An 18,900-nucleotide genomic window follows, 5' to 3' on the forward strand; every position below is an offset into this window, starting at 1 on the left:
CAAGAGAATTTGATGCACAGGCTACCCATGGCTTCTCCTGAGAGCAGACACAAGATGTGCAACTTCTATAAGACTGGCTGCAATACCAGAAATGCAGCAGCACGCAACCAACAAAATAAAGCAGGATTAGATATTCAATCATATACTATGAAAAATTAATTGAAAAACAATTACCAAAAGATGACAACTTTTTGCAAATTTTCTATGCAACTTGATCAAATGCTGAAAGAAAGTATCTTCGTAGTCTTTCCATTAAGGCAATAAAGTCCTCTATAGCATGAACAAAAAATGTGGGAGTGTAGGTGACCCCAAAGAACCTTCAAAATGAAATGTATTACCTAACTTTTCTCGGAGAAAACAGGAGCTGAAATTAGATACCTAAGGGCTGAGATTGAAGTAAGGTCACAAGAGTACACTGATCCACTTAAAACAAATATGCTGAGGAACATCTTTATTATTCCTCTAATGGATGCATGTCAAAAGAGACCAGTTAGCTCCCCTGAGCACTACTCCTGTATTGTTCCCTCTGCATGCATTCTCCTTGTGCATCCCTGCTCTGCCCTCTTTCCATGGCTGTTGTCCTTTCAGATGTGTGCATAACTTTTTCTGTCACCTGGTAATCCATGAATCCTACAGGCATTTGCTGTCCCCATGACAAAAGGCAGAGCACATCCATTTTGAGGAGTTTTGGCCCAGATCCGTTCCCTCACAGAGATCAACTGAGAGCCCAATTCAGCAGCAGTTTTACTATAAGCCTATATAAATTGGGAATGCTTTTTTTTCTGTTGCCTCAGAGACAGATGACTAATAAAGGGATGACTTCCTTTCTGAAGCTGCCAAACACAGTGCAGTATTTAAAGCTCAGCAAGATGTGTCGTAGTTCTAGCCTCAATACATCAAGGACTGTGCCACACAGCAAGGTATGTACAGCGACCACTGATGTGCCATGGTTTTAGAGCTGCATATCTTTTTGTTTAATGTTACAAAGATCAGCATACCCTATGGAAGAATCAAAAATGCTTATTTTTTTGCCTAATTTCAAAACCATAATACATAATCTTGCTCTGCTGCATTTAGCTCTAACAAACCTGCACAGGCCACAGCAAAATTTTTGGTTTGTTCTTTTAAAAGAATTCCAGGAGTAATCATGCTTGCTTCTGATGTTAGTACTTTGATTTATTTCTCCTGACATCAAACCCCAAATAAACCCCATCATAATTCCAAAAAAGGAATCTTGACTTCCACTGTTTACATGGGGGTCAACACTTATCTACCATCTATTTTGACAGAAAAAATGTGTTCACTTGGTGCCTGACGTCATTTTAGGATACAAAAAGCACATAATTAAAAACACTTGGGGATGGTTTGGGAAAGTTATAAATAATTTATTTTTAAGAACATGTCATTGCTACTGTTGCAGCAAACAAGGAATGGTTTTTCAAGATGTCACCTTCTGAGTTAGGCAGACAAAAATATTATCCTGCATTATTTTCTCAGCAGCTGATAAGTGGAATTTGTTAAAATGTAGACTTCTGACTACACTAATGCTGCAGATACAAGTGCCAAATCATACGGGAAATTTTTAAATAAGTCCATGGATTTGGAAAGGCCAAAAACACATGACAAGAGCCACATATATCATCACTACATCACTTGATTTATTTCTTACAACTTCAAATGTATTTTAGTGCTGGCACTAGACCAGAGCCATCACCAAATGAAGTGTGCACTACATGCAGAATCATCACATGCTGGTACTGGAAAACAATTTTTAAAAAACCAAAACACATGCACTGATAAAATTGAAAGAGGGGGATAATAAAAAGAAGAATTCTTTTTAGCATTTACCAAGTTCTAAGAAAGAAAGGGAATTTTTTCTTTACAAGGTATTTAGTAGTAATAAATATTAAAGGTGGGCAAAGGCAGTTGCTATTGTGCACAAATATTAACCCTGGAGATAACCCTGCAGTTTGGGCAGACAATCACTAGGAGTTTACACTGCACTTCAGAAACACAAGGAAGAGCTGACATGCTTTTCAACAAGGGAGATTTTTTAAAGCTTAAGCTGAAAATGCTTTCAAATAGGATAATTATTAACATGCAGACTAAATTGCAAGTCTCAAATTCTATACCATCTGCAAACCAGGATTAGACAAACATCTAAAAATATATATACATAAATACACACACGCATATATAATTACATAAACTTGCATTCAAGCACATGAAGACTCAGAAGAAGCTTGTTGGTATTTTGTGATCCATGTTACAAGTGACAACAGGGTAGGTACATGCAGAGATCCCTTTGGGCATTGCATTATGGGATAAGAAGATTCTTCTGGATGAAGAACATGAAAGAGATTGAGTGAGAAGCACTCATTTCATGTCTTGTAGCTAAAAATTTACAGTTTGGTCTATGGGTTGCTTTTATGTTAACAGGATACTAAGCCAAAGCTCAAAATTCATGTTATAGGACTACACAGATGACCAGAACCACTACAGCATCAGCTACATTTGTAGTATTTTTATGCTCTGCATATTGGGATTTTTTTCTTTACATTGCTTTAAAATGAATTCTAATAAGGTAATAGCTTTTCCTTCCATAAGACAGTGCAATACCAAGATTATTCTAGTGCTCTGTGCTAATTCCCCTAAGGCAATTCTGCAGTCAGTCTGGTGAATACGTAGAATTTATACTCACAGACAAACTGCCTGTAAATCTTTCAGGTAACGTGATGTAATGTCCTATTTTAGCTTCAGATTACAGTGATGCAGTGTGCAAACACTCACTGGGGCAGGGGGAGACAGCATGTGTTGAGACTGAGTGAATTTCTTTCCTACAAAAAAATCTCAGTGTCTATGTCTCAGGTGAAGACTAATACTCTTGGAATAATAGCTCCCCTTCCTTTTGTTCAAATAGCAAATTCACTCTGGTAGGGAGCTTTTACCTGAATATGATTTTCTAAAAATACTTTCCATTTAGACAAACCTGAACAATTTCAAGAAGAAAAACTCCCCTAAAACAAGCAGCCTGCATCTGGGGTGTACTCTGAAGAAGAAAGAAGAATGACACAACAAGGCTAGAGCCTTCCCTATTCCTGAAAGAGGGGTCATATATAACTATCATATACTACCCCTTTAAAATATTTTGGTGCATACTTCTTAAAGAAACAGTAACGCTCATCCAGTAATAGGACAAATTACAGAATCATTGCATAGCTTAGGTTAGGACAGATCTCAAAGATCTAGTTCCAACCCTTTTGCCATAGGCAGGGACACTTTCCACTACACCAGGTTGCTCAGAGCTTTATCCAAAGTGGCCTTGAACACTTCCAGCGATGCAGCATTCACAACTTCTCTGGGTAACCTGTCCAGTGCCTCACCACCAACATAGTAAAGAATTCCATCCTAGTATTGAAACCAGCTCTTTTTCAGTTTGAAGCTATTACCACTTGCCCAATCACTACATGCCTTTATTTATAAAGTTCCTCCAATTTTCTTGTATGGCCTCCTGGTTGGACTCCCTGTAGCAACAAACCCCATCATAAAGTTACCTGTCCCTGCCCTCCCTTTCATCCTGACCCATAAGCTTTTGATCATCTCCTTACCCATCCCCAAGCATAGCTCCACATCCTCCAGCTGGTTACTGACATACAGGGTGACACCTCCACTTCATTTCTTCTGCCTGTCCTTCCCAAAGAGCCTGTATCCTTCCATTCCAACACTCCAGTCATAAGAGCAATATAATTTTAAACTTAGTGTTTTATGGAAAAAGAAAATTACTTTCTGAAAAATTTCCATGGTGTACTTACAGCACACAAAACATGTGCAAGAAAAGAAAAAGAATGGTAGGTTAGTCAGAGAGGTTTTAAGCTTCTTTCAAATTTACTACATGGCTTTTTGTGTAAAGTAGTTATAATCCTGCCTCAAATCTATTGTTGTTTAATAACAGGCTCAACTTGGAACCATCCTTGCACTGCTGCTCCCATGTGCCCAATTCACTACAGTAGATCCACAATCTAGCTTTTTAATATCACCCTAATCCTACTTAGTTGACGAGCGACAAATTGGAAAATATTTATGCACACTTAATTCACAGAGATCTGTTTGAGGCATATGCATGACTGTGGGTGTGAATTTTTTTTCTTTATTAGATAAACTGTCAGCTATACTGACCAAATCCACAAGCATGAGCTATACTCAACTTCACAAACCACCTAGATCTGAGACAGACGTACATCAGAAGTGTTTAATGTTTGTGATAATACTTTGAAATTAAATAATTTCCACTTCTATAGATATCTTCTCAGAAAAAAAATATCTACTTGCAAAGAAATCTTCACTGTTTCAACTCAAATTTTATTGACCCTAATTTATCATCTTAAGAATAAATCACAGGAAGAAAAAATTCACTTATCTTGACACGCAGTATTTCAGATATTTCAAGCAGCAACAGAGAACTGTCTTGCATATTTAGCCTTTAAATCTTTTGTTTTGTTACAGGGACAAAAGTTCTGCTACAGAAGGATACCAAGCCTTGACTCCAAGACAAGCACCTGCAAGGCACTCCAGAGCTCCACAACAGGGAAATATCTAAAGCTTTATGCTGAGAACAAGATACACAGAGAGAGATATTTTGACCAGGACCAGAGATAGGTAACATCACAGCTCATACATGTTTTACCCAAAGTGGCAAGCAATTTGGCAAGCAAACTCTCTCTCTGTTTGACAGGTTTTCTGCCTCTATCTTCCCAAAACTTGGCCTATTTTTAAGATACTTTTTGTTGGAAATTGCCAAGGGTAAATGTCTTTTTCCCCATCACACTATCAATGCTTAAAGACTCCATCAGCTGTTCTGTAATCCTGTTATAGACTGTATTGTCAGTATAAATGCGATCACATAATCTTGCCTGTGGATGACGGCCAAACAGGATGAGGGCTGGGAAAGATAAACACAACACATGTGTTGCCATGTTTGAGGACAAACCATCTGAGCATTTTTTTCCTGAGCTGTAAAAATTATTGCTGTCCAAGAGTCCTTGTGCTCCCAGCAGCCAGGGTAATCTTACTATGGGAACTGGCCTTATCCTAGCAGGAGCAAGCACTCACCCTTTGCAAATGCTGCTGTAGTTAGTGCAGTGATGGCTGTTGATTCATCCTGTGGACAGCTGGGCAGAATTTGCTGTATTGGTTCTAGCTCTGTCCAAATCCCTTCTGACAAGTACACCCAAATATCACAACCCTGACGACTACTTCAGCTTGAGAAATGTCAGGACATGGCAAACAGCCTTTGAGACACAGCAATCAATGGCTGCAGAAGCCACAAGCAAGACCAAGCATCAGAACTAAAAGCAGAGGAAAAACAAGTGCCTTTTTCCAGCTGAGTATCTTGAAAAAAGAAGAAAAGGCAACACAGACTTACAGCTGCCTAGCCTTTGAAGTGATGGGCTTGTTTTTTTATATACACACTAATTTATGGCTGTGTACTATAAAATTTATAGAATTTGAACATTTTTTCTTCAGAAGTATCAAGCACAGCAGTAGACAGCAGAAAATGGCCAAATGGGACAAGGATAATACCTTGTGATACCTCTTCATCTTTGAATCGGTATTTAAAGTGGATGTATGTGTAAACTTTTTTCATTATGGATTTTTATCCCTCTATTACCTTGCATAAACTTTTTGTTCTCATCTATTTAGGGCTGCAATTGGTAAAAACAACAGAGTAAACTTTACAAAAATAAATTTATTTTCAAATGCCAACATATGTGGGATGAAAATCAAATATTCAGAAGGCAAAAACACCACAAAAATTCAGTTTGAGAGAAGTTTATTCTATTACAGAACAGAAATAGCAATTCTGAGTGGGAGGAAAATACACCTGCAGCAAACAAAGGGCCTTCCCTTTTCACATGCAAAACCCTATGCAAATCAAAATCAGCTAGTTTTCCCAACACCCTGATGAAGACAGATAACATTAACCTCATTTAGTGACATCACACAGGAGAGGAGAGACCTGTAGGCTGTGGATCAAGTTGAGTTTTCACCCAGGGTTCCACGGTTCCTGCTTATTAAAGCAGGGAGTTCTGTCATCCCACCACCTGTAAGGTCAAGGCTTGCAGCCATGTGAACTGCTATGCAAACACACAGTGAAGCCTCTATTGACACATCAGGTGTCAAGATTAGTTTCAGTTCTCTGCTAAGGCTGGGGTATGTGAGCTCAAGCAGCAAGCTCTACGCTTTGGTGGTGGGAAACAGGGAAACATTACAGCTGCTAAGAAGGACCTTGAACTCTATAAAACCTCACAAGCCGCTAGGTTTCCCTTTTCCTCCTGTCTCCAAGCAAGTATGGCATCCCCTTTGGTAGAGGTGAAGAGCAGCCTGGTGTCAGCACAGTTCTGCCCTGCTAAGGTAGGCTTCTTTTGGCAAGCAGAGACAAATGACACAGGACCAGGAAAGCAGCCAAGCCCCCCTGCTCCCATCCACTCTGCTCTTGGCGTCTGCCATGCCCTGGAGGAAGGAGTGGCTGACGCTGCCTCTGACTCATTTGGAGTGAGGGTTAACACTAAGCAAATCACTTGTGTTTCTGTCCTTCAACTCAGTGAAGCTCCATGTGCTTCCAGTAAAGCATGACAACAAGGAAAAAAAAAAAAAAAAAAAAAAAAAGGGTGCCAGATACCAGTTATAGGCAGGATAATACTTGCCTGGCTGATCATCAGCCTATAAGGTAGCTCAAATAGCAGAATGATTTGAATTAAACAGACCCATATAACTAATCATGATTAGGTAAATCCAGTAAGCCTGTTTAAAAAGGGCTAGTGATAACAGAAGTTTGCCACTATCCTACTGTCAAGCTACTTGGGATAGAGGGACACCTAAAGGTGTAAGATTAATCAGCTGGCTCAAGTGCTTAAGGTAGAGCTTAGGGGCAGGAATCATAGTATGAGTATCTACGAAGCAGTGTTAGTTTCAAACAATAAGTTGATCCACACGCGTATATCTGACCAAAAAGAAAGTACAAATATGAAACGGAAGACAAGTCTTAACCTTGGTTTTGTTATTTTCTAACTGCTGGTGGTCTTCTCTTTCATGTACCTGACTATGGTTTCCCCTTCTATCAGTAACAAGGTACACTACAGAGGAGTAATCGAATTTTTTCATCAAAGACAAGTTTTCTGTCATGTTTCATATTTCTTCTACACATTTGCTTGCTTGGACTGCCTATGTGACAGACTTTTGTTTTAAACTTGAGAAAAGTAAGCAATGAATCCATTGGTACCAGAATGATCAGTAGTGCCTAATATCTTGAAGGGAACTGAATAATCTAATGCGAGGTTAAAAGGAGCTTAGCCTGTCTTGAGTAATAGAGGCATCACTGCACTTGGAACACACATCTATGTGTGTTTTTATATATATATATATATTAATTATACAGTATTTATCTACAGAGATCTATATGTAAAGCCTGAACCAGAAAACATTCAAGTAACTAACTGCTTGAATTCCATGCAAGAATATCAACTGCAAAAAACCTGTTGTGACTTCCACACATACAACTGGTAACACATCAAAGAAACATCCTGTCCATTAAGACACATGAATTTCATGACAGATTACAAGACAATCAGAATTTCAGACACAAATTGGATAAAATTGCTTTCTGCTTGTCTTGCATAATCCCCTTAAAAAGGCAGAGGCTAACTAGTAAATGAAAAAATTTAGTGCAGCAAATGTTATCAAAAAAATTAAAGGAAAAAGAAGTGGTGTTCTCGGCTTTACTCACTTTTTCCTTCTCTAAATATAAAGCTTTCTGAAGAAAACATGCAGAATCAATTACTTCTTCTGAGGCAAGCAACTGCTAAGTGACTATCTTAAAATTTAAGGTTGTTAGCTATGTACTGTGTGCTATTAAATGGGGAAAATTTTAATAAAAATATATTTATGTGTTTTGGTCCAAAATTACACAAGCACAATTAAGACTGGTCCTATTGTTAACATGATTCTAAGAAGAGAGATGCTGGCTTGCTCCTTGATAATACAGAGAAAAACAAACAAAAAGCTAACAGCAGGTATCTTGTTTTTTTTCTCTATCCTTTAGACTTTTGTTCCTCTGGTACCTCAAGCAATCCAACAACAGATTTGCTTGAGGTACCAGAGAAAATACATTCTTGTAACACTCCTAATGGATGAGATATGCAAAACTTGAGAGCTCACACCATTGTCTGGGCATTAATGATCACAATGATAAAAACAATAATGGAGTATTGTACTAACTGGCAAAATAATACTATGGGAAATTGTAGCGCCTATGCCTTATCAGCAGAGGAGTGGCAGTCTGCTCTATTTAATCCATGCACAGCTCTGCCAGAAAGCAAATGGAAACACTGTCCCCATTCTATCTCTCTGAATAGAAATGCTGTGCCACTGTACAAGTGTCAGGAAGAGACAATCTTTACTACAGCACTTCTATGATTATAAAGAGTCAAGACTTGCAGACAGAAATATTGGATTCAGAGACCTGTACACTGATCCAAATGCTGTCAACATACCAGTAGTACTGCACTTGAAAGATCTCTTTGTAATATACACTCATGTTGTTTCAGCTTGCTGTGATTTAGACAGAAAGGCTAGAGCTAGTGGTAAAAGCTGTGGCAAAAGTAGCCCTCACACTTACACGGATTTCCCTTTCTCTTTTTTGCTCATATTTCTGGAAAGACAATCAGTTATCTCTGTTCATTTATAAAAAAGAAGTCTGAACAAATCTATACATTACTCAAACAAGAACAAAGCAGAGATGAACTGCATCTACTGTACACAGACTCCATACAAAATCTTGAGTAAAAAAGGCTACTCGTTTTGATTGCTTGGCCATTTACAAAGCACAATTCATATGCAGTGTCCCTGGTGTTTCTGAAAATCACTGCTGAAGGAACACCAGTGGAAGATTCTGCGTACATCTATCACACACTTCCCTAATGACTATCAATAGGCCAAACAATCTTGCCAGACTCATGGGAGTATTTTCTTTAGCAATTTAACAGCTTTCGGCCTGGCCCAAAGGTAGAGATGAAGGCCTTGGGTTTCAGATGAAGATCTGGGCTGTAACAGGTTTATAGCTTTTGCCTCTTGCATTTATTTGGATTGATTCTTAATACTTCTCTCACCATCATCAAGGAAAGCAAGGGTAGTACTACCTGTTAATTCATGGGAAAGCTTTAGGATAAATAATTTTTTCAGGGCACTCAAATGTCACTGTACAAAGCTTATAAGTGGCAAACAAGAGGCAGACAAACTACAAAAATTTCTTTAAACAGAAGAAAGCTGAACGAACTATTCAAGACAATCAAATGCAAGTAGTAAAAACTGGCTGATGATTCCACCTGAACAGAGTTCAAAATACAAATTCCATGTCACTAGTGAGATTACTGTATCAGCTGCTAAGAACAGGTTATCAGTAAAGGTTATATATCTGATGCCTCTAACTGGTTATATCTTTCAAAATAGCACTAAGAGTCAGCAACCACATTCTAACAAAAAAATAAGAAGATCAGAGATGGCAGTAAACATCAGCAGGAACAAGGTGAAGATGAAAAAGGATATTTGGTAACCCAGTCTTTCTGCTGCCATGGAAATGTTATTGAAAATGACATTTAAATATTTTCTGCATTCAAGCACCAGGGAGAAACACAACACTGAGCTGTAAGTACTAGAACAGAAGAGAACAGTTTTCATGAAGCCTATTACTCTCTTCTTCATGAAACCTATTATTTTATGTGCTTTTGCAAGCTTGAGTAAACATTTCTTTCACAGAAGACCTACCTGTTCCACTGGCTGCCTCCTATATTTTCAATAATCAGCAGGAAACAGAAATCTACTATTAAAAAAAAAAGTAGTATTTCCATGAAAAAAAACCCAAAAAAACTAAATAAAATCCTTGATCTTTAATATTAAAAACACACACCAAAAAAGCTTTGCTGAAAAGGACTTTCAAATTTAATAAAAAAAAAACGTCACCCAATCCCATGTCTGAGTCTATAATACCATATCATAAAGTCTTGGGAAGTTAAATTCTGAACATTGTGTATCCAACAAGTTCTATTCTTACTAATAATACTGCAATTTTTCCTCTGCTGAACCATCATTACAAGATTTTTGGTGCAATTGCATCCACTGCAAAATTTAATAAACTAAAATTTTAATTTAAATTCAGTATTAGAGATGAAAACTGACTAATAGCTTCCTCTGTTTCTGAACTAGCAACATCCATTAACTGTGATGATGATGTTCTTTGTGAAATAATACATGTTCCCCAGTGTTTTGTATTTAACTGATAAGATTATTCCAGGTAAGCATTTGTACAGTATGGTAATAGAAACCTGTTATGAATCCATGAAATTAAAACCTGCAATACATTAAATACTTTTCTAGTCACAAGTGTGTGCATGGCTATGCTGGGTACTACTGAAAGGCATTTAAAGAACAATGCAATCATCAGGCACCATCAACAGGGAATCAAAAAGAGGAAGACTGCTTAACTAATTTGATAACCTTCTATGACAAGGTCATCCACCTGGAATTAAGGATTAGGGAGTGGATGTAGTTTCTCTGGATTTAAATAAGGCTTTTGATACTGTCTCTCTCAGCACCCTTTTGCACAAGCTGTCCAGCTGTGAGATGTGCTCTGAGAGAAAAACTGGGCTCCAAGGGTTGCAGTGAAAGGGACTGCATTTGTTTGGCAACCAGTGAGTCACGTGCACTGTTCCTCAGAGCTCAGCCCTAGTGTCAGTTGTGTTCAATATGTTTATCAACTGTTTGGACCCAGGAATCAGAAGTACCATTAGCACATGTGATGATGATACAAAACTGAGAATTTCTACTGATTCTGTTGAGGGGAAAGATACCTTGCAGAGGGATCTAGATAAACTGGAGCAGGGAAATGACTGCATGAAATTTAACAAGTTGAATTGCAAGATTCTGCACCAGAGATGGAGTAATACCAAGCACAAGTATGAATTAGTAGAGGAGTGGCTGGAGGACAGCCCTGCAGAAAGGGAGCTGGGGTGCTGGGTGAGTCAGCAGTGCCCAGCAGCCAGGAGGGCAAAGCCCATCCCAGGATCACCAAACCCATCAGCTGGTCAAAAGAGGTGATTGTCCTGCTGTGTTCAGAGCTGGTGCAGCCTCACTCTCAGCACTGGGTGGAGTTCTGGGCCTCACCAGTTAGGAAGGATGTGAAGGTCCTTGGATGCATCTCCAGAGGAGAACAAAGCTGGTGAAAGAGCTGGAAGGAGTGTCCTGTGAGGAGTGGCTGAGAATCTTAAGTTTGTCTAGTTTGGAGAGAATGAGACTGAGGGGTGACCTCACTGCTCTGTAAAGCTTCTTGAGGAAGGAAAGTAGAAAGGGAGCTGCTGAGCTCTTCCCCCCAGTATCCACTGACAGGACACGTGGGAATGATTCGAAGCTGCACCAGGAGAGGTTCACACTGGACATAAAGAAGCATTTCTTTACAGAGAGTGACCAAACATTGCAAGCAGCTTCCTAGAGCAGTGTTTATGAGGTATTTGGACAATGCCTTAGCTTTTGATGAGCCATGAAGTGACCATGCAGCTGGACCAGATCATGGTTGAAGTGATCCCTTTACACTGAAAGACTCTAATCTCTTCTAAAGTTAAAAAACGAACAAATAAACAAAAAAAACAACCAACCAAACAAAAAACCACAACAGGAAAAAACCAACCAAACCACAAACACCTCAGCACCCAACAAAAACCCAATCAATCATGAAACTAACCCAAATAGTCTTTGATATTCAATTAGTTGTGGGCATGACTCCACCAAGGTCCCTAACATTTCTGAAAGAAAGTGATGATTTTGTCAGCCCTCCCACTCAGTCCAGCTCATTAGAAGATATTTTTTATAAGGGGCACCAAAACTACCGCCAGATCCAAGCCACTGACAGATAAAGGAGAAAGTGTGAATAACCTTGGTAAGGGGATAACTATACAGTATACTGAAGTGCTGGGTAATTTATTTTCTTTTTATTACAGGAAAACAAAGGTTTACTTCCTAGGTTTTGTGTCAAGTACACAGTAACAGTATTTATTTCCACTTCAAGATCAGTACTTCAGGGTGAGTCACACCCAGCAGAAACACACTATTTCTGCAGCTATACCTATGTCTTGTATTTTTATGTCTGATCAAGAACACAAACTCACCAGGGTACAGAAGATGCATTGGCATTGTGCTATTGTTGTCATCTGCTCCACGGGGTATTCGCCAAGGCAGAGCTTACAGGACACTAATGGGTCAAGTACCAAGTCCCAGGTAGGCCTGTATCTTGCTGTAGTCATTGCAGAGCAGTCTGAAGAACATCACAAAAAGTAAAGATACTTCATTATTTCCTTATATTGATACTCAGTACATTTCTGCCATTGGAAATCACATTGTCAGCTACTGCCTGTTGGTATTTTTTTCCAAACACCTAACTAACCAACAGTAGTTAACATGACAGTGCCAGTATTTGCATTCCCTTTTATATCCTCTGCCTGACAGAATTTGCATATAAGAAAGCAGAAGGAAAAATGACCCCACACATAACACACTAAACATATGAAGGCAAGCAGGAATACCCCTAGGTCACAGGCTTTTGTTGCACATTACAAATGCAAAAGTTTCCAGTTCCTGTGATTTTCATCACTAATTACAAGCTCTCTCACTAACATTAAATTTTACTCATGACCTCAGCTACCCAGGCAAGACTCAAAAGGTCTTTCATAAGCCAGGCATTTACTATGCCCTTTTCCAGTATGATATTTCAACTCACAGAGCCAGATATTTTTGTTCCCAGGAGCATGACAGATCAATCAGTTTGCTGTTAATTTTAGAAAGAACAATAAATATTTTGAGTACACTGCAAGTTTTAGCCTGCATTTTCCTCCAACCCTCTCGATATGCTGAGAGCACAGCTTTGTTAGCTTTGTTGCAGCAACAACCAGCTGGGGCAAATAAGAGCACAAAGTGAGCTATAAGAAGAGGCTATAATAACCTATATATCACCCTCAAGACAGTGATATGATAGGATCGTGCAGAGCATCTTTATCCTAGGCACTGGGGCCCAGATGGTATGCTGTCAACTGACTAAGCAGAAAGAAAACCTTGAACATAAGAAATGAATTCCCACAAAGAGGAAAGTTAATTTATGAATTTTACATGAAGAAAAACAAAACAAAAACCCACACACTCCCCCAAAACATCTAGGGTAACTTATGGAAAATATCAAATCTTAACATGTTTACTAGTAATGTTTTATCACTGGGACAATGACTTTCCAAGCATAGAAAATTTACATTCCAAGGTGCTGAGAAGTTCACATTATTATGCCTTTCTCTCTTTCCCAAAATTAGGTGGGTCCTTACCATCATCACACCAGTAGTTACATTATTCAAATCATGGTTACGGTTTATTCGGGTTGGTTTTTGTTTGGTTCTTTTCCCTTCTGCCTCCACTACCCCATGCAGGAACTGCTAATTTTAAATCATATCTGTGAACTTCGCAAGACCTCCAGAACTGCAACAAATTAATGCTCACTAGACTAGATTTAGGCATATGTTCAAGAAAAACGGGCTTTTTATCCCCCAAGAAATCACATGCAGACTTCACAAATATTTCTTTGAAGTCCCAAGTCTTTGATATTCAATTGATTGTGGGCGTGACTCCACCAAGGGCCCTAACATTTCTGAAACAAAGATTTTGTCAGCTCTCCCATTCAGTCCAACTCATTAGAAGATGCTTTTTATGATGTACATATGTACCACCAAGAGATTTTTTTAGTGCAGTCAACAGGGAAAAGAAGGGGGGAGAGAATTAAGGTTAAGAGACCCCATTTCCAGAGCTGCTCTAGAGCACATCCTCTGAAAGCCCGCACACAAACTTCACACTGTTTCAAAGGAAACAAATGGAACAGCCCCACAGAGCAGCACATGAATAATGGCTCCACCTCACCAAATACAACTTGTGCTGTGCAGTCTTTTCAGAGACCTCAACGTGAAAGTCTGACATGGTGATATGAACAAACCCCATGATTTCTAAGGCTGCTAGACTGCTTCTTTACTTCACCACTACTTTTTCAGTTCACACAAATTACTAGCAAAACCAACTTTCTTCTTCCAAACTTTCGTTTGCCTGACATTTACAGAGAGACTAATGAGGTGTTAGAGAAGTAGTGACCAAACACTTCTGAACTGTGTGCTATTAGTTATTTGATTACCCTAACTAGTTTATTGCATATCTGATACTTATGGTTGAAGGTAGATGAAACTGAGGAATTAACAGCAAAGGACAGATTTATGTTAAGAATGCACTTGCATACGTCAGGCAGACCAAAATCTTAGCACACTTTATGGCTAATATGTAGAATCTGACACAATTCAGACTAAAGTTCACCAAATATATGACATGGGTCAATTCAGGGAAAAAAAAGTAAATTTAGATATATATATATACACATATATATATATATATATACTCAGTGTGGCACAATAAGTGACAACAAAGAGAAAATAATCAAGCTTTCAGCCCCAAGGCTTACACAAGGCTTGCCCTTGTTTTCTAGGATATTTGACAGAGGCTTACTGGTATCACTGTGGCAACTCCACTTTTGCAGAACAACTATACTGCAATAACACCTCACTGGGAAATATTTCTCTTCTTTTCCTTCTGCAAAGTAAGAATGAATCAAATTATAATGCCTTTCAAGTTGGCTTTCAACAGACCAGCAGGAATTAGCTGCCCCATACAGCTGGCATGTAATCCATGCTGAATTCAGCCATGGTGATAACTGAGCAAAAGCTGAATTCAGCCTCAAATGGTAGCAGAGCCATTCCTGTTCTCCCCTCCTTGCCAAACACCTTTTAATAAAGAAGCTTTACATTCATTATGGGGAAAGGGGAGGACACAATATCACTATGCCATTAAAGCAAGGACCAAGAAATTTGCCACCAAGCCTAAAAAAGCTTGTACAAAAAGCCTCCACACCCCACTGGATCATCTCTCCTGAGTACCCTTGTAAAGGAACAGAGAATGAAGCTTTTCAAAGCATGGACTAGGCCTTGTTTCATGATTACCCAGCACGATGCTGCACCTAAATAATAAACTTCTATGTTTATATCCCAATGCTTAAGAAAGCTTTTTTTAAAAAGCATAAAACCAAACAAACTTGTAAGAGAAAAAAAAAACAAATACCTTCTGTCAAAACCAGATTAAAACTCCTACTGTTCCACAACTGTGGCCTCTTACGGCTTCAGATTGTATTCTCATGCTTTCTATGTGAAATAGTTCAGGGAGAATGGTAACGGCAAGAAAGACAAGGTAGCTAAAAAGATTTCTAGATACAATATAGAACAAGAGATTGAAAAGCATCTTGGTGTGTCATTGTGTAGAATGACAGCACTAGTTGCACAAACAGACGGTAGAAAATTTTGCCCAGTGGTTTGGCTATTTACTAAGAAGTCCCAAGAAATACAGCTAGTGAAGGTGCAGAACTACAGTTCAATAGACTTTAGCACACCAAATACATAGCTCCCTGGAGATTGTGTTGTTTACCAAACTCAGTCCAAACATCAATATTGACAGCAGATACACCAAATCAGAGGCACAGAAAATCAGAAGAGAAGTTGGTCATCAGTTCAGACTCCCAATTCTACTGCAATCAAGGTCAGTCTCACTTACATATTTTTGCTGACTGTGGTCCGTATCTGGTAATACTGAATTTGTAAGATAGCACATGATTTTCTGGGACAGCATCCCAAAGCAAACTGGAAGTCAGAAGCTTAGGAAATAGCCGTAGTAAGAGTTTGTTCAAAGCAGTCTTGTCATAAATAATTAACCTGACTAATGACTGTTTAATTCTTCAATCATGTGCATGTCCACACAGAAAGGGAACCTCTGCATAAAGAGAAGTGACTGAAGTCTTCTTACTGTAATAACACATTAATATAGATGAACGTGACTCTTAGGCATTCCCAGAGACGTGCATGGAATGAAAAGGAAACTCATTATTTCTGAAGAACAACTAATGAATTAAGTGAGCATGAACTGTATTTCTGAACAGTAATCCCTCAGTTTTTGGTCCACCTACACAGACTACATTTTCTAGTGAGAACACGTGGCTGATGACCTCTAGTAAGTCAAGAATAGAACAATTCTTTTTATGCCTCAGAGTTGCAGAAAACAGTGAAACAGAAATACTGTGAAAACTTCTATGAATGCAGGAAATAATGTAACCTTCTTGAATACAAGTCATTCAAGAAATCATAAAACAATATGATTTTTTCTTTTGCACACTAGTCAAGTATTTCACAGCATTGTACACTTAAACAGCAATTGCATCATCAACACTTAGGATACATGACTGCCTATGTGAGAAGAGTGACTAGAAAATAGGGTTGAATATAAGTCACATGCAGCACACTAGCTGGTGGCTCTTTTCCACCAAGGAAGATTCAAAATAGAGATTTCAGCAGAATCTCAATTTCAGCTTTATGTCAGGGATGAGTTTAATTTCTAAATTAAGGACTTCAGTCCCCTCTCCTACCAGAGAGACAGTTAATCATGTACACTTAAGTCATCTGCCTTAAGGAGTTAACTTAATCTAAATTTATTGACATGATGAAAAGCAGCTCTTTTAGAAATCAAAGGAAGGGACTTAAATGGGATTTAAAATTCTCTCAATCTTCTTGTCCTTTATCAAAACAACTCTAATTAAAGTAATACAGGCTACTAGATGAAATCAGACATCTGCTATAGTACAGTTTTAGTATTGTGTAGATGTATTTACAGGTTAAAAATATATAATACAGACATTTTCTCCCATATAAAGTCAAACATCTGTCTATACAATTGTATGTATTTAATATATGAAATATGTTTCTATACTAGATGTTTATACAATTAACATTTATAAAAAATATAAATAAATACAAAAAACTACAGATTTTTACTTACAAGAAAGAAGCCCAGAGATGTCTTAAGTGCAGACATCTGCAGAAAGGCTACTACACAGTGCACCCTGGAACTGGCACTGCCTGCCACATCTTTTAAGTCAATATTTTCAACTTTGAGCCTTCCTCTGCAGCCACAGCTATGGTTCATGGCATGTGATCCCACAGCTATGAGCTGTATCCTCATGGCAGCAGGGACTACCCTCCATGATCCAGGCTGGGGGCAAGGGGCATTCAGCAACAGTCCTGAAGCTTGCATCATTTGCTATTCCTCTGTCAGACTGGAACTTGATGCCATTTTTCATTGTTCCTAGGCTTTTCCAAAGATCCTCAGAAGGATGATGTGAAAGAAGCCTACACAATATAACTGACCACTTTGCAACTCCTCTGTGTTTGTAGCACCGGTTTTAATTATGCAAGTATATCACAGATAAGGTCATTTTAAAGTCGCCTTATAGAACAAATTAATTATTACATCCACCCAACAGGTAGATTTTGCAGTAAAACAAGCTGGCAGACAGACTTAGTATCTCTCACTTACCAAGCACAGTTACTGGCATCTATCACTGCAGGAACTGTCTCTCCATGTCTTCATCTTCACAGAACTAACTGCCTGGTAAAGCAGAATCTCTCTCTGATAAGTGTCAGTCAAACTAACACAAGACTGGATGTTTAGAGATGACTAAATTCAGAGTTTTGATCCCTGCCTTCCTCAGGTTCTTAAATCCTGTCAACCTGTCAAATGCCTACCAGGTCTCCAGGCTCAATCATAAACCTGATCCACAATTAACTGTACAAGTCCAGCAGATCAGTATCATCCTTTGAATTCCAGACAATCCCAACCACTAAAGCCACATTCTTTATTCCAGCAGTATAACAGGTTACTGTTTATAGGCATAACTCTTTTCAACATGTAGGAAACTTCAACTTACACTAAAGAGTAGTGAAGAAAGTCATGTCAACACATTATCTATTATAAACTCTTCAGACCTAGCCTTTAAGTCCCTACACAGACTAATCACCAACTTCAACCTCTCCAGGTTCTTATCTTCAAGCTATTCCAGGGCCCAAGCTCAGAAGAGATAAAAGACCACCTATAAGTTTTAGAGCACTGCCAGCAACTTCAGTCTCCTGGACAATAAAGCACACGGGAAACAAGATCTTTGAGTTGAAACAATTATTCCAGGGACTTCAGTCCACTCATAAATAACCACTATGTTTCTTTGCTTTACCTCCCTGACTGATAAAATCCTATATTTTAAATATATATATATAAAACCTATATATACACACACATGAATATGTGTATAGATATAGCTGTATAAATATGTGCATGTATAAAGATTGCATCGAAACATTCCAATGCCAAGAAAAAAAAAGAGAAAATGTGAATCTTCACTAATAAAAGGTATCTAAACAGTAACATTGAATGCAAAACAAAATAAATCAAGTGGATTGCTCCAGGGAAATAACACCATTAGGGCATTTAAAAGTAAAAAAAAAAACAAAAAAAACAACCAAACCACATACCAACTTCTTTGCTAAATACCTGGGTAATTTTATTTGTTTCTTTTCTAGAGAAATCAGTGTATTATACACAGCAACCACCCCTGCCAAAACCTTAGACAATGTAGTTTGATTACTGCACAGACCATGAAAGATTTTGAAGATAAAAAAGCAATTGACAGCTTCTAGATTATGGATTATGAGAACACTGCCCATCAAATACATGGGTGGGTAGAGAGATAAAGATTTTACGGCAACAAACACACAACAAGAAGTTGTTAAAATTCCTTCTTCAAAAGAATACTACAAATAGACATGCCGTAAACTGTCCATGCAAAGTGCCCCAGAGAGCTAGATCCTTGCGTATAGTCCAAAAAAATATAGCCACTGAATGTGACAG

At 38.4% G+C, this 18,900-nt stretch overlaps 1 protein-coding gene across 9 annotated transcripts in view; it reads right to left on the reverse strand.

Moving 5' to 3' along the window:
- RNF144A (ring finger protein 144A) overlaps positions 1-18,900 on the reverse strand; it is a 62,768-nt gene that overhangs the window by 15,633 nt on the left and 28,235 nt on the right. For 6 of the 9 annotated variants that reach the window (XM_066314844.1, XM_066314839.1, XM_066314840.1 and 3 more), the window contains one exon: positions 12,213-12,358. The exons of 1 other annotated variant lie outside the window; for it this stretch is intronic. In XM_066314844.1, the coding sequence (XP_066170941.1) occupies positions 12,213-12,347 (135 nt within the window). In that variant the 5' untranslated portion in view covers positions 12,348-12,358. Of the gene's footprint in view, positions 1-9,819; positions 9,875-11,788; positions 11,850-12,212; positions 12,359-18,900 lie in introns of those variants that run through there. 2 more of the 9 variants (XM_066314845.1, XM_066314846.1) reach the window with 2 other exon arrangements.

This window comes from Sylvia atricapilla, chromosome 3 (genome assembly GCF_009819655.1).
Source record: "Sylvia atricapilla isolate bSylAtr1 chromosome 3, bSylAtr1.pri, whole genome shotgun sequence".
Taxonomy (NCBI): Eukaryota; Metazoa; Chordata; class Aves; order Passeriformes; family Sylviidae; genus Sylvia; species Sylvia atricapilla.